Source organism: Procambarus clarkii, chromosome 2, assembly GCF_040958095.1.
Source record: "Procambarus clarkii isolate CNS0578487 chromosome 2, FALCON_Pclarkii_2.0, whole genome shotgun sequence".
In the NCBI taxonomy this organism is placed as follows: Eukaryota; Metazoa; Arthropoda; class Malacostraca; order Decapoda; family Cambaridae; genus Procambarus; species Procambarus clarkii.
Genome location: NC_091151.1, coordinates 54,671,879 through 54,697,504, shown reverse-complemented (window position 1 = coordinate 54,697,504; position 25,626 = coordinate 54,671,879). Strand labels below are relative to the sequence as shown.

Below are 25,626 nucleotides of genomic sequence, written 5' to 3'. Positions count from 1 at the left end.
TCAAACTGAGTCTCTTCTGTCCTTCCTCAGTTTCTGTTCTTCCTCCTGACATAGGGAAACAGGGAGTGTCTGGGCTTGGTGGGCCTGGGAAGGGTATCTGGGGGATCTGGGGTGTTAGGGGATAGGGAGGGTGTGGCATGGGGAAGGTGGTGGAAGAGGGCAGGCTGGAGGAAGTGGGGGAGAAATGAGGGCTTGGGGGGCAGGAGAGAAGGGGTGCTTTGAGGAGCAGAAAAGAGGGAGGACTTGGGGGGGGGGGGTGAGAGGGAATGTGGACTTAGGGGAATGGAGGAGAAGATAGGGCTTACAGGTGGGAGAAAGGAGGCCTTAAGGGGGGTGTGGAGAATGGAAGGCTTGAGGGGTATTGGGAGAAGGGGGGGCATATGGGAGAAGGGAGGGCAAGGGGGTGGGTGAGAAGGGTGGAATGAGGGTGGGGGAGAAGGGAGGGCTTGTGGGGGAGAATTTGTAAAAGGGAGGGCTTGGGGGGGGGGGGAAGAAGGGAGGTCCTGTGGAGAGGGGGAATTTGGGAGAGGGTGCCCTAAGTGGGCACTTAGTGGGTGGGGGGGGAGACTGGCAGAGGTTAGGGGTAGGTAGGACTTCCATTGGATGAGAGGTGGGGGTGGTTCTCCTCTCACTGGGGCTGTTGAACTGCTTGTGGGGGGTTCCCAACTCCCCTCTGGAATTGCTGGGTTTGGGGGTTTTGGTTCCCTGATTAATTTCTCTCTCCCTGCGCTCCATCCTTGCAGCAGCTGCCCTCATTCTCTCTTGCCTTGTTATATCCCTCTGCAGGAATGCTGTTTTGAACTTTGGCACATTTATTAGTGTGCTCTTCCTTGTTAACAGGTCCTCTTTTGTGTTCTCGCTCATAAATACCAGCTTAATCAATCGGTCTCCGTCCTTGTTGTACCGTCCAAGCCTGAAAACCTTTCCATTGGTCTGGTCAGTCCTCTCCATGTTTACCCCATTAAGGATCTCTTTAACTGTGTTTTTGTCCTTGTCTCTTCATTCCATTGAACTGGTCCCTGTTTGTTTCTTAATTCCTACTATAACTACTGCTCTTTTTCACTCTATCAGCCAGCTAGTACATCTAGCTGATTCCTGAGAAGAAGTGCACTCCTGAGACTAAAAAAAACTCTGTTTCTTGTCTCTGTAACACATCAATATCACGAGACCATTGATGTTAGTTTGCGGACGCCCCACTGACACACGTATGTCTCCCACGACTCTAGACTTCAGATATGTCAGGTTGTAGGTGCTGGCCAGTCATATGTCAGGTTGTAGGTGCTGGCCAGTCATATGCCAGGTTGTAGGTGCTGGCCAGTCATATGTCAGGTTGTAGGTGCTGGCCAGTCATATGCCAGGTTGTAGGTGCTGGCCAGTCATATGTCAGGTTGTAGGTGCTGGCCAGTCATATGCCAGGTTGTAGGTGCTGGCCAGTCATATGCCAGGTTGTAGGTGCTGGCCAGTCATATGCCAGGTTGTAGGTGCTGGCCAGTCATATGCCAGGTTGTAGGTGCTGGACTGTAAGATACGAGATCTGGGTGCTGGTCTGCAAGATACGTCCCTCTCTCTCTCTTTATCTCTCTCTCTCTCTCTCTCTCTGCCTGTCTGTCTGTCTGTCTGTCTGTCTGTTTCTGTCTCTGCCTCTGTCTGTCTGTCTGTCTGTCTGTCTGTCTGTCTGTCTGTCTGTCTGTCTGTCTGTCTGTCTGTCTGTCTGTCTGTCTGTCTGTCTGTCTGTCTGTCTGTCTCTGTCTGTCTGTCTGTCTGTCTGTCTGTCTGTCTGTCTGTCTGTCTGTCTGTCTGTCTGTCTGTCTGTCTGTCTGTCTGTCTCTGTCTGTCTGTCTGTCTGTCTGTCTGTCTGTCTGTCTGTCTGTCTGTCTGTCTGTCTGTCTGTCTGTCTGTCTGTCTCTGTCTCTCTCTCTCTCTTTCTGTCCGTGTTATATATGGGGTTGAAGAGTGTTAATCTGTAAGATAAAGGTTATAGGGTGTTTGTTTGTAAGACACGAGGTTGTATGTTGCAGGTCTTTAGGATTCAAGGTTGTAATGGATGTTAGTGCTTGATGCGAGGTTAAAGGAAGAAGGTGTGTAAAATACAAAATTTTAGGGGGCTGGTGAGACTTAGGGTGTACATAGGCAATCGGGTTGTGACCTGAAGTGTGTGTAGGGTGACAGGAGTGTGTAGGTTAACAAGTTAAGAGGGTGATGTTGTGTGATTGGTGGTGTTCGTATGATGATGAGGTGCTCTTATGATCTTATGATGAGTGATGCTCTTAGGATGCTGTGGGACTACCGCCAGAGATGTTATGAAACTCTCTGTACCGTCCCGCAAGTTAAAATGAAACTGATAAAATCATTGAATGTTTTTTTGTGAAAATAAACTCCAATACATAAACATATATCAGCAGCAATAACTAAAGTCATAATGAGGGAAGTAATAATATTGCAAAGACAAATAATAGTGCAAATGCAGATGATAATAATAAATAATATCGATAAATAATATGTTGTATTTCTAAGGTAAATAATATTTAGGGTAAGGGAAGAGCTTCTTTGCAATTGTTTATTGACCATTCAGCGTATATACTTCCATCCTGGATAAAAGTGCTCTACTTTATCCGTTCATATTGACTTGGCGTCCATATTGATCACACCAGAGCTCAAAGGACAAAGTGTCTCCCCAGAGAGTGTCTCCCCAGAGAGCTGTGTGTCAGTAACTGGAGATAGAGTAGTGTCTCCCCAGAGAGCTGTACTCACCTATTTGTACTTACCTATTTGTGCTTGCGGGGGTTGAGCTTAGGCTCTTTGGTCCCGCCTCTCAACTGTCAATCAACTGGAGTACAGGTTCCTGAGCCTACTGGGCTCTATCATATCTACATTTGAAACTGTGTATGAAGTCAGCCTCCACCACATCACTGCCTAATGCATTCCATCCGTTAACTACTCTGTCACTGAAAAAGTTCCTTCTAATGTCCCTGTGGCTCATGTGGGTACTCAGTTTCCACCTGTGTCCCTTGTTCACGTACCACCAGTGTTGAATAGTTTATCCTTGTTTACCCGGTCGATTTCCCTGAGGATTTTGTAGGTTGTGATCATGTCTTCCCTTACTCTTCTGGCCTCCTGGGTCGTAAGGTGCATTTCCCGCAGCCTTTCCTCGTAACTCATGCCTCTTAGTTCTGGGACTAGTCTAGTGGTATACCTTTGTACATTTTCCAGCTTCGTCTTGTGCTTGTTAAGGTACGGGCTCCATGCTGGGGCCGCATACTCCAGGATTGGTGTTACATACGTGGTGTACAAGATTCTGAATGATTCCTTACACAGGTTCCTGAACGCTTTTCTGATGTTAGCCAGCCTCGCATATGCCGCAGATGTTATTCTTTATATTGTCGGAAAATCCGACATCATTTAATAATATTACATGCAATTGCAGATATTGTTGCTGCATTGTATAAACAAGTTACCCATAAAAAATGTAACTTGTAGTGGAACTTTCCGTCTATAGAAAGTAGGATATCATTGCCACATACCATTATAAATTCACCAGCTATTCTGTTGGGGATTATTCTTAAATACATTAGTCTTTGGATTTTACCATCATAAAACATCTAATTTGAATTAATTTAATTATCAGTATTAAAATAGAGTAAATGTGACCCTTCTATCAGTTACTGACATCTCTACAAAGTGGGGAAGGCGTCAGGGGTGAGGGAGTGGTCAGACATTGTTGTTTAGACCAGAGGCTCACGGGAGCAAATTCGGCTCCTGTTAATTTCTCTTGGACGAAGTGTTAGGGAAACCAAAGGTCTTCTATCATCAACACGCTGTCAACAAATACAAGCAAAGTGTTCTGCCAAAACCCATTTATCTAATCATTTTTGGCCATTAATGTCAGTAGATAGGGCGAGCTCGTTAGAATGCGAACAGCCTCTTAATTAAAGGTAATTAAACCTTGGTCTTTCTGATTCATTGTACAGTGTTTCTCAGATATAGCTGTCATATATTATTATTCTGTCTTTTAGCTAGCGCCCTTTTGACAGGTCAAGAAGAGGAAGCAAACTTTGTGTACCAGTTACTGGGTGATGGAAGCTACCTCAAGAGGATAATTTGGTGTCTATATCCTAGTTATATCTGGTGAACTAAGCTGGCTGTACAATAAGATAAGGAACCTCTTCAATGTTTACTAATATATGTAGTTTAATACTGTAGTTTGATTGGCTGCATATATATAAATTCAATATAAACCCCCCCCCCCTAATGTGTAATGGATCGATTTGTGAGATTATTGCAGAAATACAGTCCACTTAACATCATACAAATTGCTATCGAAATATATAAATTAACGTAAATATAAATTTTATATAAATTCATATAAATTAAATAAATATAAATATCACAGGTCAGTTCCCACATTTATGTGGGCTTCAGGAGACAGGTTTGGTGTGATGTCAACTCCTAGATCTTTCTCTCTTTCCGTTTCATTAAGTACTTCATCTCCTATTCTGTATCCTGTGTCTGGCCTCCTGTTTCCACTGCCTAGTTTCATTACTTTGCATTTACTCGGGTTGAACTTCAACAGCCATTTGTTGGACCATTCACTCAGTCTGCCTAGGTCATCTTGTAGCCTCCTACTATCATCCTCTGTTTCAATCCTCCTCATAATTTTTGCATCATCAGCAAACATTGAGAGAAACGATTCTATACCCTCTGGGAGATCATTTACATATATAAGAAACAGTATAGGTCCAAGGACTGACCCCTGCGGGACTCCACTTGTCACGTCTCGCCAATCTGAGACCTCACCCCTCACACTGACTCATTGTCTCCTGTTGCTTAGGTACTCCTTTATCCAATGGAGTACCTTCCCTTTCACACCAGCCTGCATCTCCAGCTTTTTCACTAGCATCTTGTGTGGTACTGTATGAAAGGCTTTCTGACAATCCAAAAATATGCAGTCTGCCCACCTTTCTCTTTCTTGCCTGGTCGTAGAATTCAAGTAACCCTGTGAGGCAGGACCTGCCATCCCTGAACCCATGTTGATGCTGGGTTACAAAGTTCTTTAATCCAGATGTTCCACTAGCTTTCTTCGCACAATCTTCTCCATCATCTTGCGTGGTATGCAAGTTAGGGACACTGGCCTGTATTTCAGTGCCTCCTGTCTTTCCCCTTTCTTGTATATCGGGACTACATTACCTGCTTTCTAAATTTCTGGTAGTTCCCCTGTTGCCAGTGATTTGCGGTACACTATGGAGAGTGGCAGGCACAGTTCTTCTGCTCCTTCCTTTAGTATCCAAAGGGAGATTCCATCAGAGCCAATAGTCTTTGTCTCATGCAACTCTAGTAAACACTTCTTTACTTCCCCGCTGGTAATCTCAAAATCTTCCAGTGGTTCTTGGTTATCTATTCCCTCTCTTATCTCTGGGATTTCTCCTTGCTCTAAGGTGAAGACCTCCTGGAATTTCTTATTCAGTTCCTCACACACTTCCTTGTCGTTTGAAGTGAATCCTTCTTCCCCTATTCTTAATTTCATAACCTTTTCCTTTACTGTTGTTTTTCTCCTGATGTGGCTATGCAGAAATTTAGGCTGAGTCTTTGCCTTGCTTGCGATGTCATTATTCGTATTGTCTTTCTGCCTCTCTTCTCATCCTGACATATTCATTCCTAGCATTCTGATATCTTTCTCTGCTCTCAAGTGCCCTGTTATTCCTATGGTTTCTCCATGCCCTTTTACTTTGCTGCTTAGCTAGCCTACATCTCTGATTACACCATGGGTTTCTCATCTTCATTTCTATGTTTTCCTTTTGGAGTGGTTATCTTGAGGTTATCTTGAGATGATTTCGGGGCTTTTTATTTTTTTAGGGTCCCCGCGGCCCGGTCCTCGACCAGGCCTCCATCCCCAGGAAGCAGCCCGTGACAGCTGACTAACACCCAGGTACCTATTTACCTATTTACTGCTAGGTAACAGGGGCATTCAGGGTGAAAGAAACTTTGCCCATTTGTTTCTGCCTCGTGCGGGAATCGAACCCGCGCCACAGAATTACGAGTCCTGCGCGCTATCCACCAGGCTACGAGGCCCCTTGTTTGCAGACAAACTTGTTTGCTGCATCCTTGCACTTCTGCGTGATGTAGTCCTTCATGTCTTGAGCCGTCTTTCCCCTGAGCTCCGTTTCCCATGCTATATCTGTTAGGAATTTTCTTATCTCCTCATAGTTTCCCTTTCGGTATGCTAACATTTTGTTTTCGGTATCCCTCCTCGAGTTCAATAACCCTTCTTCAATCAAGTACTCAAACACCAGTACACTGTGGTCGCTCATTCCTACTGGGGCTTCAAAACCGATTTATCTTATGTCAGAGTCATTCAGAGTGAAGACTAGGTCGAGTTTTGCTGGTTCGTCATTTCCTCTCATCCTTGTGGGTTCTCTGATATGCGGGGTTAAAAAGTTTCTAGTCACCACCTCCAATAGTTTGGCGCTTCATGTATCCTCTCCTCCATGAGGTTCGTTGTTCTCCCAGTCAATCCTTCCTTGATTGAAGTCCCCCATGATGAGAAGGTGGGATCTATTTCTTCATGCAGCAGAGGCAGTCCTCTCAATTATAGTGTTAACTGCCATGTTGTTGTTTTCATACTCTTGACTGGGTCTTCTGTCATTTGATGGAGGGTTATATATTACTGCTACTACTATTCTTGGTCCTCCCATTGTCATGGTGCCTGCTATGTAGTCTCTGAAACCCTCACAGCCCGGTATAGCCATCTCCTTAAAACTCCATTCTTTTCTCATGAGTAGGGCCACTCTACCTCCTCCCCTACCTTCCCTCTCTTTCCTTATTACTGTGTGTCAGAAACTGGTGCGACAGAGTAGTGTCTCCCCAGAGAGCTGTGTGTCAGTAACTGGTGAGATAGAGTAGTGTCTCCCCAGAGAGCTGTGTGTCAGTAACTGGTGAGATAGAGTAGTGTCTCCCCAGAGAGCTGTGTGGTGAGGGTCCGGGGGTTGAGCCAATGAGGACTATCATCGGAGAAGACGTTGTAAATAAGCGAGATGTCTTGGAAGGTGGACAGGAAGGATTCCCAGAGATGCTGAGTGAGCCAGATATTCAATATGAGAACGGAACCTGAGGAAAATATTGGCGCAAAAATGTCGATGTTAAACCAATGTAGAGAGAGAAGGTTTATGGCCAAGATGATCAAAGACGAGTGATGTGACTCTTATTTGCACACAGAATATAAGGGGAGGGGGGACTTTCAGAGACTGAGAAAAGGATTTTCGTAAATTATAGTCAAATAATGCAATGGAAATGTTATCCGAGACGAAGCTATATGTTTATTGATGTTAAATATTTTATTGAGTAAGAAAGCCATGTGAAATATAAAAATATGCTTAATAATTATACTAAACTGAACTTTACATTAAAAAAAAGAGAGAAAATGATGGAATTTTCCACCGTCGGAATGCAAAACAGCAGTAATATAAAACTTACCAAAATTACGAGGGAGGCATTTAAAAGCTGTTGCTTGTGCTGAAGCTGACGGAAACAGCCGGTAATTTAATTATGAATATTAACCCTGCTTAATGAGAAAGGCGTAGAAAACTGTGAAAATAGTGAATAAAGCACTGTTTTCAGTGCTTTATTCAGTGTAAAGCACTGAATACTGAAAATGTTAAAAAGGATTAATGCAATCATAATAAATTGAAAGGAAGAAACAGAGGTTTGGCGAAATATATAAACTAGTAGAAATTTTTTGGGGTCATACAATGGGATCGATCTGGCATTCCCAGATACATTCATTATTAACTGAATCATGATTAGCTCACAATGGTTTAATTGGGAGTGTGTATGGCCTGTGGAGTCCAGTGGTCACCTACCATGTCCCCCAACATTATTCCATAGATATATCTTCTTCTTAATATATCAGAGTTTCAATATAACTATTGTTAAACAGTGTTAGAAATGAGCTCATGTGGATAATACAAGATAATTAAGTTCAAATGATTACTACATGTTTGGAAGCTTATGATTTAAAATTATTTTAAAAACTTTTTAATTGTTTCATAGCAAAAATGAAAAATATATTATAATTAAGATATTAATAAAACATAAATTAGGGTTAAGAAATAAGTGTCATATATAGTTTTCAGTGTACCAGAAATTTTCCAATAAAAACATTTTCTCGAGGATCAATATTTGATCAGCGGAGAAGGGAAGGGAATTATTAAGGGAAGCGCCAAGCCATTACGACTATATGTCACTTGGAAGCAGAGAGGTAATGTCATATGATCTGTACGTCACTATGTTAGTGGGTTAAACACCGATTAGTCTGGCTGGAACCTGGTAAGGTGACATCTGCATTGGTTAGAAGAACCTTCGATAGGACTGTGAGGTTTCTTGCCATGAACCATTGTAAACCATGTTCTCCTTAGGTGTCATGCTTATGCCTCATGGCACCTAATGAGGTGTCATGCAAGCTGTCATACCTTGATAGACGGGGATGAGTTTAGTTTTTGTACTTGAATATTCCTTCTTTATTGTTATTGTCAATATCAGAAGTGTCAATTGGGCAGCGTCTTTTTCATAACTAAATACGTAAGTTTAAGTCATACTCAGACCTGATATAACATAACTATGAGAATGTTGACAACGTTACCAAACACTCATGGAAATGTTCGTTGTGGTGCTTCTTAATACACTGAAGTCCTTTTTATGGAACTTTAATCATCATGATCGAGAAGAATTTTGACAGTCATCCTGGTATTGCCATGAAGCCACCTGTGTACCCACGATGGACGGAACTTTCCACACATACCTCCAAGTTCTGTCATATTCTTCATTCCTAACAAATCATACACAAATGCTTCTCCTATTTTTTTTATATTTTTTGCTTCTATGTGCTAATACATATTCGATTTGCAACAAAAAAAAAATTGTTTATGGATAATGTTAACGTATTTGTTTATGCAAACACGGCGCTCGATCCCCGACCGTCCAAGTGGTTGGGCACCATTCCTTCCCACCGTCTCATCCCAAGTCCTTATCCTGACCCCTTCCAAGTGCTATATAGTCGTAATGGTTTGGCGCTTCCCCCCATGATAATTCCTTTCCCTTCTCTTATGCAAACACAAGTTGAATTTTTATCATACTCCAACATCTGTTCGAAGATGTAAAATTCAGTATGGAACTGGGCGACTTGAACACACTAGGGAAAGATGGAAAATATGGTCAGTATTGCACATTTTTAATAGAAAACCTTTAACAACGTTCTATAGTTTTAAGGTTTTCTAGCAAAGTGTACGTTTAGATCCAGGGGAGGAATAGATAAAATAATGGACTTCCGACTAACGATCAAGAAAGTTGAGTCTGTATGTCACTTCTCCTATATCCTACTTCTATATACCACACATTACTTCTATCATTAGCCACTTCCTATGCCATGTGATCTGTCCCCGAGGCGTGAGAAGAACCAGACCTCTAGTTGTCCACAGTGATGACCTTCAGATGTAACCATGCTACTGTAAGCTCTCTCGTAAATGATATTTGTTGACATTAAGAAAGACTTATGATATTAAGAAGAGGCTGAAGGGGTTTTGACGGAGGAGGACATGGTGTACTGACTGTTATGACCGTAACTGTTGACAAGACACTGTTAGTGAACCATCTGCTCATCGATCTAACTCAACATTGAGTTAACACATGTGTTGTGCTGAGCGACATATATATTTCTGTGACATTGCAACAGTTCTCCGTTCCATTGTAGCCGCTCCGGTGAGAGCACCGACCAGTGTGATCGTAGAGTTCTCTTGGAGCTGACGAGCACAGATCACGAGAGCTTAACACCTTCCTGATGAAGTTGTATTACGATAGTAATAATTTTTCTCACCGGAGCAGACACACTATTGCAACTGGAAGTCTACTATTCACTCAAAAAGCCATCTACAGGACAAATAATAAAAAGCCTTATAAGCTGCAGAACAAATATTAAAGGTGAGACCTCTGCCGTAGGTGATATTGAGGTGAGGAGAACCACAGTGACCCGCGCCTCTCTCAGCCGGCAACCACCCTGCAAATTCCTCAACCAAATATTCGAGATACAAAGAAGACTGATAATCCTTAGAATTTAATATACGTAAGTTATATTACGTTGTATGGTTTCAGTCGTAAGATATTAAGTCCACACCTAACAACTTCATCCATCAGTTGAGGTTCCTAATTGTGACCAAAATTAAAAAAGTTAAGTATTTAATGAACTCTGTTTAAAAAGTGACTTGCGTATTGAACATAAACAAAAAATCGAGTAAGGTTCTGTTATTCCTGGTTGAGTGGTAACAATAGCGTCATTTACTGTACTCTTGGAACAGTGCGTAATTGTTGTCCATCATCGAGTGTTTATTGTCAGACTGGACATGAAATTCTCTATAAATTTTACAGAGGGAAGTACATATTTATTTAACAATACTTATATAACTTCCATATATATTTTTTATTTATTGCAAAATGTGGGACCTGGCCTTGTCCCACGACAGACCCAGTGCTTGGGTCTACGGAACCAAGGGTCTCCACCGTGGTAAATGTTGACTACCGTGGTTGATGACACCATGCAGGTGGTTGATGACACCTTGCAGGTGGTCGATGACACATTGCAGGTGGTCGATGACACCATGCAGGTGGTCGATGACACCATGCAGGTGGCCGATGACACATTGCAGGTGGTCGATGACACATTGCAGGTGGTCGATGACACATTGCAGGTGGTCGATGACACCATGCAGGTGGTCGATGACACCTTGCAGGTGGTCGATGACACATTGCAGGTGGTTGATGACACATTGCAGGTGGTCGATGACACCTTGCAGGTGGTTGATGACACCATGCAGGTGGTTGATGACACCATGCAGGTGGTCGATGACACATTGCAGGTGGTCGATGACACATTGCAGGTGGTCGATGACACATTGCAGGTGGTCGATGACACCTTGCAGGTGGTTGATGACACCATGCAGGTGGTCGATGACACCATGCAGGTGGTCGATGACACCATGCAGGTGGTCGATGACACATTGCAGGTGGTTGATGACACCATGCAGGTGGTCGATGACACATTGCAGGTGGTTGATGACACCATGCAGGTGGTCGATGACACATTGCAGGTGGTCGATGACACCTTGCAGGTGGTCGATGACACATTGCAGGTGGTCGATGACACCTTGCAGGTGGTCGATGACACATTGCAGGTGGTCGATGACACCTTGCAGGTGGTCGATGACACCATGCAGGTGGTCGATGACACATTGCAGGTGGTCGATGACACCATGCAGGTGGTCGATGACACATTGCAGGTGGTCGATGACACCATGCAGGTGGTCGATGAGACATTGCAGGTGGTCGATGACACCTTGCAGGTGGTCGATGACACATTGCAGGTGGTCGATGACACCATGCAGGTGGTTGATGACACCATGCAGGTGGTCGATGACACCATGCAGGTGGTCGATGACACCATGCAGGTGGTCGATGACACATTGCAGGTGGTCGATGACACCTTGCAGAAGGTCGATGACACCTTGCAGGTGGTCGATGACACATTGCAGGTGGTCGATGACACCATGCAGGTGGTCGATGACACCATGCAGGTGGTTGATGACACATTGCAGGTGGTCGATGACACCTTGCAGGTGGTCGATGACACCATGCAGGTGGTCGATGACACATTGCAGGTAGTCGATGACACCATGCAGGTGGTCGATGACACCTTGCAGGTGGTCGATGACACATTGCAGGTGGTCGATGACACCTTGCAGGTGGTTGATGACACATTGCAGGTGGTCGATGACACTTTGCAGGTGGTCGATGGCACCATGCAGGTGGTCGATGACACATTGCAGGTGGTCGATGACACCATGCAGGTGGTCGATGACACCTTGCAGGTGGTCGATGACACATTGCAGGTGGTCGATGGCACCTTGCAGGTGGTCGATGACACCATGCAGGTGGTTGATGACACCATGCAGGTGGTCGATGACACCTTGCAGGTGGTCGATGACACCTTGCAGGTGGTTGATGACACCTTGCAGGTGGTGGATGACACATTGCAGGTGGTTGATGACACCATGCAGGTGGTCGATGACACCTTGCAGGTGGTCGATGGCACCATGCAGGTGGTTGATGACACCATGCAGGTGGTCGATGACACCATGCAGGTGGTCGATGACACCATGCAGGTGGTCGATAAATGTCTGGGAGGGTCAAAAGGGTGTCAGGGAAGTCTGTATGGGTCAATAGAAGGATCACGAATCCACAACACAGTTCAGAAATAAAAACTAAATATACTTATACAGTAATGAAAATGCTGTTGCTAAATTTCCCCGGCTTAGTGCAGAGATTCAGCCGTTCTTACTTGCTTTATCAGGTTTGTACATGGTTAAGCTGGTTCTGGCAAGCTAATGTAATTGTAACGTAACAGAGGAGCAGACTGAGCCGGGATGAGAGTAGTGACTTGGGACTAAAGCTCACCAATCTCCAGGCAAATATCACGCTCACCACCTGCAGCCGGCCCAATAATGACAAACTATTTCTATCGTGAGGTTATCTCGAGATGATTTTGGGGCTTTGTGTCCCTCGCGGCCTGGGATTCAACTGAATCCTCTAGGGCTCCGTGTATTCGAATTCTCCTCTCGGCTCCTACTGATTTTCTCACTGATGCATCACATTAATGTGATTTTCTTGTGCCATCTAAGAGTACCGTGGGAGGTAGATTAGACTACAAACCAGAGTGCATGGGATGGGAGGGGGGGGGGATCATTGTGTGAAACCCTGATGAGGCCTCAGTAAACCCTCAGGGGCCCCTGGAGGATTCCCTTGCATCAAAGGTTGCAATGCTATTGATAATTTCGTGGTGTAGTGGTCTAGAACGTTTGCCTGGGAGCACCCAGTGCATTGGTTCGATTCCACCTCATGACTCATGACTGACTTTCTCATCATTATCATTAATAATATTACTGATAAAATCAGTAGAAGGCATGAGGAGGGTTCGAACCCATATATAACTCAGCTACCTGGGGGGCCTGGTGGCTGAGTAGATAGCGCTCGGTGTTCGTAATCCTAGGGTCTGGGGGGATCGATCCCCGGCGATGGCGGAAACAAATGGGCAAAGTATCTTTCACCCTGATGCGACTGTTCACCTAGCATTAAATAGGTACCTGGGAGTTAGACAGCTGCTACTGGCTGCTTTCTGGGGGTGTGTGTGTGTTCGAAAATAAATTTGATTGATTGACAATTGAGAGGCGGGCCGAAAGACCCGCCTCCCGCAAGCACAACTAAATGAATACAACAAGGTGAATACTAGGAACTCCCAAGTCTACGCCCTAAACAACTCTGCTGTAACATGCTCAAAAACAATGCAACCTGGGATTATACTGAACCCATTAGGAGTCCTGAAGCATCACTGAAGCTAAATCAGGATTTCACGCATTGTTCACTGCACTCTGGCTGTGGTAGAGGAGTTCCACGTTCAAATGCACAAAGAAATCACATTAATGTGAAGTACAATGAGAAAATTATAAGAAGTAATGATGACGAATACGTTCCCAGTACGCAGGCTCGAACCATTAGCATGGCTTCTTCTGATCTTCTCATTGTTACATCACTTAATGGGATTTCTTTGTGCATTTGAAGAGAAGAGTGGAGGTGGAACTCCTGGACCATAGCCAGTGCATGCGGGCAATGAGTGAAACTGATTGGGCTTCAGTGGAAGCCTCAGGACCCCTTGAAGCCTCAGTTGAATCCCAGGTTCATTGAGTTTAAGCATGTCGAGGCCGAGTGGTTTATCGCGTAGGCTTGGGAACCCAGTATACAGGTTCGAGTCCTCCACAAGGCTTCTACTGATTGAAGGCACAGGGACTCCAAGCCCGGAGACCGCCGTGGTCGGGGCCGGAGAAGAACCACCCCAGCAAGGGCAAGAACCACCCCAGCCTCCTGAAGCAGAGCCTGGACCACACGAGCCCCAGGAGGTGGACTTCCGAGCCCGCACCTATTATTATTATTATTATTATTATTATTATTATTATTATTATTATTATTATTATTATTATTATTATTATTATTATTATTATTATTATTATCAGAAGAAGAAAAAGGTCCAATAAATTCCAGTGTCTGGGAACATGAACCATCGAGTAACTGTGGAAAAAATAGATAAAGTTTTGTGTCAGTGAGTTTAAAATAAAAGATTAAAAATAAAGCTAAGCTGACACTAATTACCTTTTAGCGACAAGAATCAGAGTGCCAGTTGAAGTACTCAGGTGTGAAGGAAGCACTTATGACGTGGAAGGATGACACTTTGGAATAGTTGACGTGACCGAGATATATGTCCATGTTGACGGTCGATATATTTTGATTGACATGTATTTCCGAGTCATTAACAACAGAGAATTTATATACTTTACAATTTATGGACTTTGTAGTTCAGGCAATGTTAGGATTTTGTTTTCTCAAACGTGGTTTAATCTACCTACTCGCCCAGGTAGGTTCTACAGAATGTATTAGCAGACCAAACAACAAAAATACCGTATTCCCTGCTTCAATGACATTTATTTAATATTTAATAAAAAAGGAGTTATATGAGATAATAATAACTTTAGTTATTAAAAATGCTTCAGAAAGTTATTGAAGAAATATATTAACTGTTAACTAATGCTTCCATCGACTTACAATTTTCGGGATATTTTCTAAGTTTTAGTATAATGGAACTTGCAAGATTGTTAGTCGGAATGGAGATAAAGTGACAAGACTGAGTTGACAGTGGATTTGGGTTAGGTCTTGTCAAGTGAACATATTGAACCCATTTAATTAAAACTTCGAAACATCTTTTTACCATTCATTGTATTGCCTGTTTTTTGTTAAAACCTAAGATTGGCATACTGAAGAGGAAGGGTCAAAATATATATACGAGTCAGATGGCAGAAAGATTTCCAAGAGGAAATATTATTATCCTTATTATTATTATAAGAGGAAATATTATTATTATTATTTGGTTCAGGATCATGAAGTGGGTGAAATATAGTTATCAGTTAATTGGCTGTTGATTGCTGGTGTTGACTTTTTAATGTGTAGTGCCTCGTTGATGTGGAGTCTCCAACTGTGGAGTTGTATCTATCGATGATTTCTGTGTTGCTTGTTAAGATTTCTCTGGTGATGGTCTGGTTGTGAGAGGAGATTATATGTTCCTTGATGGAGCCCTGTTGTTTGTGCATTGTTAATCGCCTAGAAAGAGACGTTGTGGTCTTGCCTATATACTGAGATCTTTGGGACTTTCAGTCCCCAAGTGGGCATGTGAAGGCATCGACGACGTTGGTTTCCTTCGAGGCATTTTGTTTGGTGTCCGGGGTGTTTTTCATGAGTTGGTTGGCCGTTTTCTTGTTTTAGTAGTAAATTGTCAGTTGTATTTTCTGATTTTTGTCTATATGGATAAAGTTCCTATTAATATTATTAATTAAAAAGATATTATTTCCCGAACGCTGTCCACTCAACCGTCAGGCCCATTAGATATTATTTTCCCTCTAGATTAATAATTAAGAGACTCAATCTTCCCTGCTATTACATTGAAGAAGGAAAGGTTATGAATGGTTTAGAATGTGGTGAATGGTCGGGAAGACGGTGGATTGTAGGGAAGATGGTTGACTGTAGGGCAGATGGTGGATTGTAGGTAAGATGGTGGATTGTAAGGAAGATGGTGGATTGTAGGGAAGATGGTTGATTGTAGGGCAGATGGTGGATTGTAGGTAAGATGGTGGATTGTAAGGAAGATGGTGGATTGTAGGGAAGATGGTTGATTGTAGGGAAGATGGTGGATTGTAGGTAAGATGGTGGATTGTAAGGAAGATGGTGGATTGTAGGGAAGATGGTTGATTGTAGGGCAGAAGGTAGATTGTAGGGAAGATGGTGGATTGTTAGGGAGATAGTGGATTGTAGGGAAGATGGTGGCTTGCAAGGAAGATGGTGGATTATAGGGAAGATGGTGGATTGTAGAGAAGATGGAAGATTGTAGGAAAGATGGAGGATTGTAGGGAGGATGGTGGATTGTAAGGAAGATGGTGGATTGTAGGGAAGATGGTGGATTGTAGAGTAGATGATGGATTGTAGGGAAGATGGTGGATTGTAGAGTAGATGATGGATTGTAGGGAAGATGGTGGATTGTAAGGAAGATAGTTGATTGTAGGGAAGATGGTGGATTGTAGGGAAGATGGTGGACTGTAGGGAAGAAGGTGGAATGTAGGGAAGATGGTGGATTGTAGGGAAGATGGTGGACTGTAGGGAAGAAGGTGGAATGTAGGGAAGATGGTGGATTGTAGGGAAGATGGAGGATTGTAAGGAAGATGGTGGATTGTAGGGAAGATGGTTGATTGTAGGGAAGATGGTGAATTGTAGGAAATATACTGAATGATAGGGAAGGTGGAGAATTGTAGAGAATGTGGTGAATGGTTGGGAAGATGGTGGATTGTAGGGAAGATTGTGGATTTTAGGGAAGATGGTGGATTGTAGAAAAGATGGTGGATTGTAGGGAAGGTTGTGAATGATAGGAAAGGTACTGAAGGGTAGGGAAGGTAGCGAGTGGCAGGAAAGTTGGGGTTGGTTAGCTACCACGGTGAAGGGTTGGTAGCAGAGTGAAGGGTTGGTAGCAGAGTGAAGAGTTGGTAGCATGGTGAAGGGTTGGTAGCAGAGTGAAGAGTTGGTAGCATGGTGAAGGGTTGGCAGCAGAGTGAAGAGTTGGTAGCATGGTGAAGGGTTGGTAGCATGGTGAAGGGTTGGTAGCATGGTGAAGGGTTGGTAGCATGGTGAAGAGTTGGTAGCATGGTGAAGGGTTGGTAGCATGGTGAAGGGTTGGTAGCATGGTAAAGGGTTCGCAGCAGAGTGAAGGGTTGGTAGCATAGTGAAAGGTTGGTAGCGTGGTGATGGGTTGATTGCATGGTGAAGGGTTGGTAGAATGGTGAAGGGTTGGCAGCAGAGTGAAGGGTTGGTAGAGTGGTGAAGGGTTGGTAGCATAGTGAAAGGTTGGTAGCGTGGTGAAGGGTTGATTGCATGGTGAAGGGTTGGTAGAATGGTGAAGGGTTGGCAGCAGAGTGAAGGGTTGATAGTATAGTGAAGTGTTGGTAGCATAGTGAAAGGTTCGTAGCGTGGTGAAAGGTTGGTAGCTTAGTGAAGGGTTGGTAGCATGGTGAAGGGGTAGAACATGAACAAAACATCCACAACTCAATCGACCAGGATGTTTTTTTAGCAAGAGAAAGAGAAGAAGAATGGCTAAAAATGTCGAGACTTTACCACCATCTCGGTCAAATGCTAGAGAGGACGCCAACACAGTGGCCTCCATACTAGAGCGTTATATAGTCGTAAAGCTTAGTCCCTTCTCCTGATGATTACCTCCCTACCAGAGCCTCAGATATTAATACCAAGTAAAGCATCCAACACTTCCATAATTACAATAACATCATTGATATTTGCCAACATCCAGGGTATAAAAACACGCAAAGCTAACACAGTTCATTTATAGATGTTTCCTCCATGAAGCAAATGCAGTGTTTGCAGCCCTAACGGAAACTCACACCAAGGACTACCATGATGGTGAAACATGGATCTCAGAGTACAGTCTTTTCAGATGTGACAGAAAACACCGGCTACAGGGGGGGGTCAGCCTCTACATGAAAGACACACTCATCTGCACTGAGCTGCTAAACACCACAAACGATATAGTGGAAGTGCTAATAATTAAAATAGAGGTCCTAAATATAGTTATTGCCCTTGTGTATAAGTCACCGGAGGCAAATCCTCAGCAGTTTAAAGGCCAACTAATGAAAATAGAACACTGCTTGGAAAACCTCACAAGTCCAGCCCCGAACATCATCCTGCTTGGGGACTTCAACCTACGGCACCTGAAATGGAAGCACCTATAGCTAATACAGTTATATCAGAAAGAATATCAGAAAGAAGCCTAAATGAACAGGCACATGCAAATGACCTGCTACGGATGTGCGCCAGATTTGTCTTAGACCAGCAAATAATAGAACCAACCAGAAAAGAGAACACGTTGGACCTCATTTTCACTAATAATAATGAATTGATCAGGAACATAATGATTACAAATACCTGTTACTCAGATCACAACCTAATTGAAGTTCTGACAAGCATGGGAAGTAGACCTACACAACCAGTCCCGAGTCTCACGGGAGGAGAATTCAGCAAATTAAATTTTATTAATAAACAGATTAACTGGGAGCAAGTAAACCAAGACCTCACAGTAATAAGCTGGGAAGATCAGCTAGAAAATACATACCTGAACCAATGTCTAGAAAAAATCAACTCAATAACTCTGGAAATATGATTTAATCGTATACCCATAAGAAATATGAGTAAGAGATGCAGACTGGAAAAGGGAACGTCGTTCCCTCTATAGTCGAAGCAAACGAATCGCGGAACAACTTGAGAGCCACATCCTATCTCAAAAACGATGAAGAAGTCTAGGCAGATAAATAGAAAGAATTGAACTAATGCTACAAGAATCGTACAAAATCCAAGTGAGACAAAGAGGACAAAGGCCTTCAGTGAAATAGAGAGAAATCCGAAATATTTTTTCTAGTATGCAAAATCAAGATAAAAGACTACATCTAGTATCGGGCCCCTGAGAAAGAGAGATGAAAATTTCACATATGACAATAAAGAAATGAGCGAAATTCTGATGAATCAGTAGGACTCTTGTTTTCAGCGAGCCACTAAACACATTAAATACAGACACCCCACAAGAATTTTTCATGGATGTGATGCCAACATCAAACCATATATCAGATGTCAACCTATCTCCACTGGATTTTGAAGAGGCCATAGACAATATGCCTATGCACTCTGTACCAGGCCTTGATTTCTGGAAATCCATATTCATCAAGAACTGTACAAAAAATTGTCACACGCCCTTCACATCCTTTGGAGACAAAGCCTAGATACTGGCGTTATCCCTTACATACTAAAAACAGCAGAGATAGCACCACTTCATAAAGGAGGAAATAAGGCAGAGGAAAAAAATAATAGACCAATAACCATAACATGACACATCATAAAAATCTTTGAGCGCTAAGAAATAAGATCACAAAATACATAGAATCACAGCATCTCCATAACCCTGGACAACATGGGTTCAGAACATGGCGCTCTTGCCTGTCACAGTTGCTGGACTACTATGACATAGCATTAGATGCCATGGAAGACAAACAAAACGTTGATGTAACTTACACAGATTTCGTAAAAGCCAACCCAACAAAAGCCATGGTCACAAATGTGACCATGGTGTTATTGCACATAAAATGCGTTCCTAAGGAATTACCGGATAAAGAGGCAGATGGATCTACGATTTCCTGACTAATAGAATCCAATGTGTAATAGTCAACAAAATAAAATCCGGACCATCAACCGTGAAGAGCTCAGTCCCCCAGGGTACTGTGCATCCTCCAGTACTTTTGCTCATCCTGATATCGGACACAGACAAGGACATAATCTATAGCACTGTATTATCCTTTGTAGATGACACTAGGATTTTTATAAGAGCAGACCACATGGCGAGCCAACCTCCAATCAGATGTAAATCAGGTCTTTCAATGGGTTGCAGAAAATAATATGGTATTTAATTAATGAAGATAAGTGCCACATCTTGCGTTACGCAAAAAATGAATATATAAAAGCCGAGACCACGTACAAAACGCAGTCAAATCAAAACATAGAATGAAAAAGCAATGTAAAAGATTTGGGTGTACTCATGTCGGAAGACCTTACCTTTACAGAACACAATAAAGTAGTTGTCACAACTGCAAGAAAAATGACAGGTTGGATAAGAAGAATCTTTCTGTTACGAACCCGGATCCAGCGTCCTAGCCTGGAGCAGTGACAAACACGCCATCTGTGGGTCAGCTCCCGAAACCCCCGCCAAACGAACGACGACACCTAGTGAGGACAGCGTGTACTGGCCTCGAGGACCAGTTTCCAGTCTGGTTCAGCGCTCAACACCGCCGCTCCTGACCTCTGGTGAGGTGGTGCTCCGACGACAGCGCCATCTATGGAGTGGATATGTCGGGCGTTTGTATCTGAGCCTGTGAGTGTGGTGTATTAGTGTCCCTGTTATTGATGACGTGTCTGCTTACAGAGCCGACCTGGGACCACTGTGTTGAAGGTGGAGTCAGTCTACCCGAGGCAGCCAGTCTCCATACTCTGAAGTTTGCTGCAGCTGTTGTGACGTCGTCCCCCCGGAAGAACACTGTGGTGTGTTAAGCCTGCCAGTGGAGTGGCAGTGAACGGATTTACCCGGGACCGACGGTTGGAGACGATAATCCACTGGGGTATTGAGGACAGGAGGGTGATTGGTGATATCACACGAGACTCCTGTCTAGGGCATACCCCTTTTATCGTTCGTGGAGTGGCCGTACCAGCCTTGGTGGCTCAGTACCTGCCAGCAGACCTGCTGGACGTGTGGTTGACGGCCTCCACGACGGTGCCCCCAGTGGACCTGTGTTGTGGCTGACCTGTGGCCAGGGTAGGCTCGGCGTTCCAGAAGACACGTCTTGAGGCCACGAAGAAAGCACCAAGGAATCGGCACCGAAAGTGGTGTGGCACCAGAGTCTTCAGCAGAAGACTACAGTGAATAATCCCCTTGCATAGCATTAATACCCCCCCCCCCCTTTGTGTACTCTTTTATTATATATATTTAAATGGTGATGGTGTTAATTATAATATTAAGTTCTTAACTATCTTTCCATACTCCCTTTAAGTTACTTGCGTCACGGATCGCATCCCTTGAAAGCCTCTACTGGCTTGGGGCCGGATATATATCTTTCTCTAACTACATCAGAGTAAGAACCCCGTTGCGTCCCGAGAGGGCCGTAACACTTTCACACTAGATATGCTATACCAATGATGATACTCTTCAAGACGCTAGTGCTCACTAGAGTGGAGTACGGCTGCACAATAACAGTCCTTTTCAAAGCTGGAGAAATTGCTGATCTGGAGATTGTGCAGAGATCATTTACTGCTAGAATCTACTCAATAAAAAATCTAAACAATTGGGACCGACTAAAATGTCAGTCGGTCTGACATTTTAAATCTGTATTCTCATGGGCGAAGGCGGGAGAGATACATAATAGTTTAAACGTTGAAAATAGTAGAGGGGCTGGTCCCAAACCTGCACACAAAAATAACACCACATGAGACCAGGAGGCATAGAAGGATGTGCAGAATATCCTCGTTCAGGAGCAGAGGTGCAGTCGGTACTCAGAGGGAGAACTCTATCAACATCAGAGGCCCGAAACTGTTCAACACGTTTCAACTACATATATGGGGCATAAATAACGACCTCTCACAATGTTCAAGAGAGAACTTGACAACCACCTCCAAAGGATACCTAATCAACCAGGCTGTGACTCATACGCCACGCTACGAGCAGCCGCATCCAACAGCCTGGTTAGTCAGGACAGCAACGCAGAGGCATGGTCGAGAACCGAGCCGCGAGGTCGCTAAGCCCCCAAAACACCTCAAGGTAACCTCAAGGTATGGTGAAGGGATGATAGCATAGTGAAGAGATGATAGCACAGTGAAGGGTTGGTAGCATAGTGAAGGGTTGGTAGCATGGTGAAGGGTTGACAGCATGGTGAAGGGTTAGTAACGCGGTGAAGGGTTAGTAACGTGGTGAAGGGTTGATAGCATTGTGAAGGGTTGGGAGAATGGTGAAAGGTTGGTAACGTGGTGAAGGGTTGGTAGCATGGTGAAGGGTTGGTTACAGGGTGAAGGTTTGGTAGCGTGGTGAGGGGTTGGTAGCGTGGTGAAGGGTTGGTAGTGTGGTGAAGGGTTGGTAGCAAGGTGAAGGGTTGGTAGTATGGTGAAGGGTTGGTAGCGTGGTGAAGGGTTGGCAGCTTGGTGAAGGGTTGGTAGCATGGTGAAGGGTTGGAAGCATGGTGAAGGGTTGGCAGCTTGGTGAAGGGTTGGTAGCATGGTGAAGGGTTGGTAACATGGTGAATGGTTGGTAGCGTGGTGAAGGGTTGGTAGCATGGTGAAGGGTTGGTAGCTTGGTGAAGGGTTGATAGCATGGTGAAAGGTTTGTAGCTTGGTGAAGGGTTGGTAGCTTGGTGAAGGGTTGATAGCATGGTGAAGGGTTGGTAGGGTGGTGAAGGGTTGGTAGCGTGGTGAAGGGTTCGTAGCGTGGTGAAGGGTTGGTAACGTGGTGAAGGGTTACTAGTGTGGTGAAGGGTTGGCAGCATGGTGAGGGGTTGGTAATGTGGTGAAGGGTTGGTAACGTGGTGAAGGGTTGGTAGCATGGTGAAGGGTTGGTAGCTTGGTAAAGGGTTGGTAGCGTGGTGAAGGGTTGGAAGCATGGTGAAGGGTTGGTACTATGGTGAAGAGTTGGTACTATGGTGAAGGGTAGGTAGCATGGTGAAGGGTTGGTAGCATGTCGAAGGGTTGATAGCATGGTGAAGGGTTGGTAGCATGGTGAAGGGTTGGTAACAGGGTGATGGTTTAGTAGTATGGTGAAGGGTTGGTAGCATGGTGAAGGGTTGGTAACGTGGTGAAGGGTTGGTAGCGTAGTGAAGGGTTGGTAACGTGGTGAAGGGTTGGTAGCGTGGTGAAGGGTTGGTAGCTTGGTGAAGGGTTGGTAGCGTGGTGAAGGGTTGGTAGCGTGGTAAAGTGTTGGTAGCGTGGTGAAGGGTTACTAGCGTGATGAAGGGTTGGTAGCATGGTGAAGGGCTGGTAGTATGGTGAAGGGTTGGTAGCTTGGTGAAGGGTTGGCAGTTTGGTGAAGGGTTGGTAGCGTGGTGAAGGGTTGGTAGCTTCGTGAAGGGTTGGTAGCGTGGTGAAGGGTTGGTTGCGTGGTAAAGGGTTGGTAGCAGGGTGAAGGGTTGATAGAGTTGTGAAGGGTTGGTAGCGTGGTGAAGGGTTGGTAGCATGGTGAAGGGTTGGTAGCTTGGTGAAGGGTTGATAGCATGGTGAAAGGTTTGTAGCTTGGTGAAGGGTTGGTAGCTTGGTGAAGGGTTGATAGCATGGTGAAGGGTTGGTAGGGTGGTGAAGGGTTGGTAGCGTGGTGAAGGGTTCGTAGCGTGGTGAAGGGTTGGTAACGTGGTGAAGGGTTACTAGTGTGGTGAAGGGTTGGCAGCATGGTGAGGGGTTGGTAATGTGGTGAAGGGTTGGTAACGTGGTGAAGGGTTGGTAGCATGGTGAAGGGTTGGTAGCTTGGTAAAGGGTTGGTAGCGTGGTGAAGGGTTGGAAGCATGGTGAAGGGTTGGTACTATGGTGAAGAGTTGGTACTATGGTGAAGGGTAGGTAGCATGGTGAAGGGTTGGTAGCATGTCGAAGGGTTGATAGCATGGTGAAGGGTTGGTAGCATGGTGAAGGGTTGGTAACAGGGTGATGGTTTAGTAGTATGGTGAAGGGTTGGTAGCATGGTGAAGGGTTGGTAACGTGGTGAAGGGTTGGTAGCGTAGTGAAGGGTTGGTAACGTGGTGAAGGGTTGGTAGCGTGGTGAAGGGTTGGTAGCTTGGTGAAGGGTTGGTAGCGTGGTGAAGGGTTGGTAGCGTGGTAAAGTGTTGGTAGCGTGGTGAAGGGTTACTAGCGTGATGAAGGGTTGGTAGCATGGTGAAGGGCTGGTAGTATGGTGAAGGGTTGGTAGCTTGGTGAAGGGTTGGCAGTTTGGTGAAGGGTTGGTAGCGTGGTGAAGGGTTGGTAGCTTCGTGAAGGGTTGGTAGCGTGGTGAAGGGTTGGTTGCGTGGTAAAGGGTTGGTAGCAGGGTGAAGGGTTGATAGAGTTGTGAAGGGTTGGTAGCGTGGTGAAGGGTTGGTAGCATGGTGAAGTGTTGGTAACGCGGTGAAGGGTTGGTAGCATTGTGAAGGGTTGGTAGTATGGTGAAGGGTTAGTAGTATGGTGAAGAGTTGGTAACGGGGTTAAGGGTTGGTAGCATGGTGAAGGGTTGGTAGTATGGTGAAGGGATGGTGGCATGGTGAAGGGATGGTAACGTGGTGAAGGGATGGTAACGTGGTGAAGGGTTGGTAGCGTGGTGAAGGGTTGGTTACGGGGTGAGTGTTGATAGTATGGTGAAGGGTTGATTGTATGGTGAAGGGTTGGTAGCATGGTGAAGGTTTGGTAGCGTGGTGAAGGGTTGGTAGCGTGGTGAAGGGTTGGTAGCTTGGAGAAGGTTTAGTAGCTTGAAAGGTTGGTAGCGTGGTGAAGGGTTGGTTGCGCGGTGAAGGGTTGGTAGCGTGGAGAAGGTTTGGTAGCTTGGTGAAGAGTTGGTAACGCGGTGAAGGGTTGGTAGCATGGTGAAGGGTTGGTAGTATGGTGGAAGGTTGGTAGCAAGGTAAAGGGTTGGTAGCGTGGTGAAGGGTTGGTAGTATGGTGAAGGGTTGGTAGCATGGTGAAGGGTTGGTATCGTGGTGAAGGGTTGGTAGCGTGATGAAGGGTTGGTAGCGTGGAGAAGGTTTGGTAGCATGGTGAAGGGTTGGTAACGGGGTGAAGGGTTGGTAACGGGGGGAAGGGTTGGTAATGTGGAGAAGGTTTGGTAGCATGGTGAAGGGTTGGTAACGGGGTGAAGGGTTGGTAACGGGGGGAAGGGTTGTTAGCGTGGTGAAGGGTTCGTAGAGTGGTGAAGGGTTGATAGCGTGGTGAAAGGTTGCTGGTATTGGGAAGGGTTGGTAGCATGGTGAAGGGATGGTAACGTGGTGAAGGGTTGGTAGCGTGGTGAAGGGTTGGTAACGTGGTGAAGGGTTGGTAGCGTGGTGAAGGGTTGGTAGCTTGATGAAGGGTTGGTAGCGTGGTGAAGGGTTGGTAGCGTGGTAAAGTGTTGGTAGCGTGGTGAAGGGTTACTAGCGTGATGAAGGGTTGGTAGCATGGTGAAGGGCTGGTAGTATGGTGAAGTTTTGGCAGCATGATGAAGGGTTGGTACCTTGGTGAAGGGTTGGTAGCGTGTAAAGGTTTGGTAGCGTGGTGAAGGGTTTTTAGCATTGTGAAGGGTTGGTAGCTTGGTGAAGGGTTGGTAGCATGGTGAAGGTTTGGTAAAGGGGAGAAGGGTTGATAGCGTGGTGAAGGGTTGGTAGCATGGTGAAGGGTTGATAGCTTGGTGAAGTGTTGGTAGCGCGGTGAAGGGTTGATAGCATGGTGAAGTGCCGGTAGAATGGTGAAGGTATGGTTGTATTGTGAAGGGTTGGTAGCGTGGTGAAGGGTTTGTTGTATGGTGAAGGGTTGGTAGTGTGGTGAAGTGTTCCTAGTACGGTGAAGGGTTGGTAGCATGGTGAGAAGTTGGTAATGTGGTGAACGGTTGGTAATGGGGTGAAGGGTTTATAGCATGGTGAAGGGTTGGTAGCATGGTGAAGGGCTGGTAGTATAGTGAAGTGCTGGTAGTATGGTGAAGGGATGGTTGTATGGTGAAGGGTTGCTAGCATGGTGAAGTGTTCTCAGTACGGTGAAGGGTTGGTAGCATGGTGAGAGGTTGGTAGCGTGGTGAAGGGTTGGTAACGAGGTGAATGGTTGGTAGCATGGTGAAGGGTTGGTTGTATGGTGAAGGGTTGATAGTATGGTGAAGGGTTGGTTCATGGTGAAGGGTTGGTTGTATGGTAAAGGGTTTGTAACGTGGTGAAG

General features: G+C 44.9%; 1 protein-coding gene across 1 annotated transcript; it reads left to right on the top strand.

The window, feature by feature from the left end:
• The first annotated feature begins 10,577 nt into the window (after nucleotides 1-10,577).
• LOC138366654 (coiled-coil domain-containing protein 1-like) lies at nucleotides 10,578-12,296 on the top strand. The gene has a single exon (XM_069327865.1). It carries the CDS (start codon nucleotides 10,578-10,580, stop codon nucleotides 12,294-12,296), a length of 1,719 nt encoding a protein of 572 aa, XP_069183966.1.
• The last annotated feature ends 13,330 nt before the right edge of the window (nucleotides 12,297-25,626 follow it).

Bases quoted from the DNA above. Each gene is read 5' to 3' on its own strand.
- LOC138366654 (XM_069327865.1), top strand. From the start codon at position 10,578: ATGCAGGTGGTTGATGACACCTTGCAGGTGGTCGATGACACATTGCAG.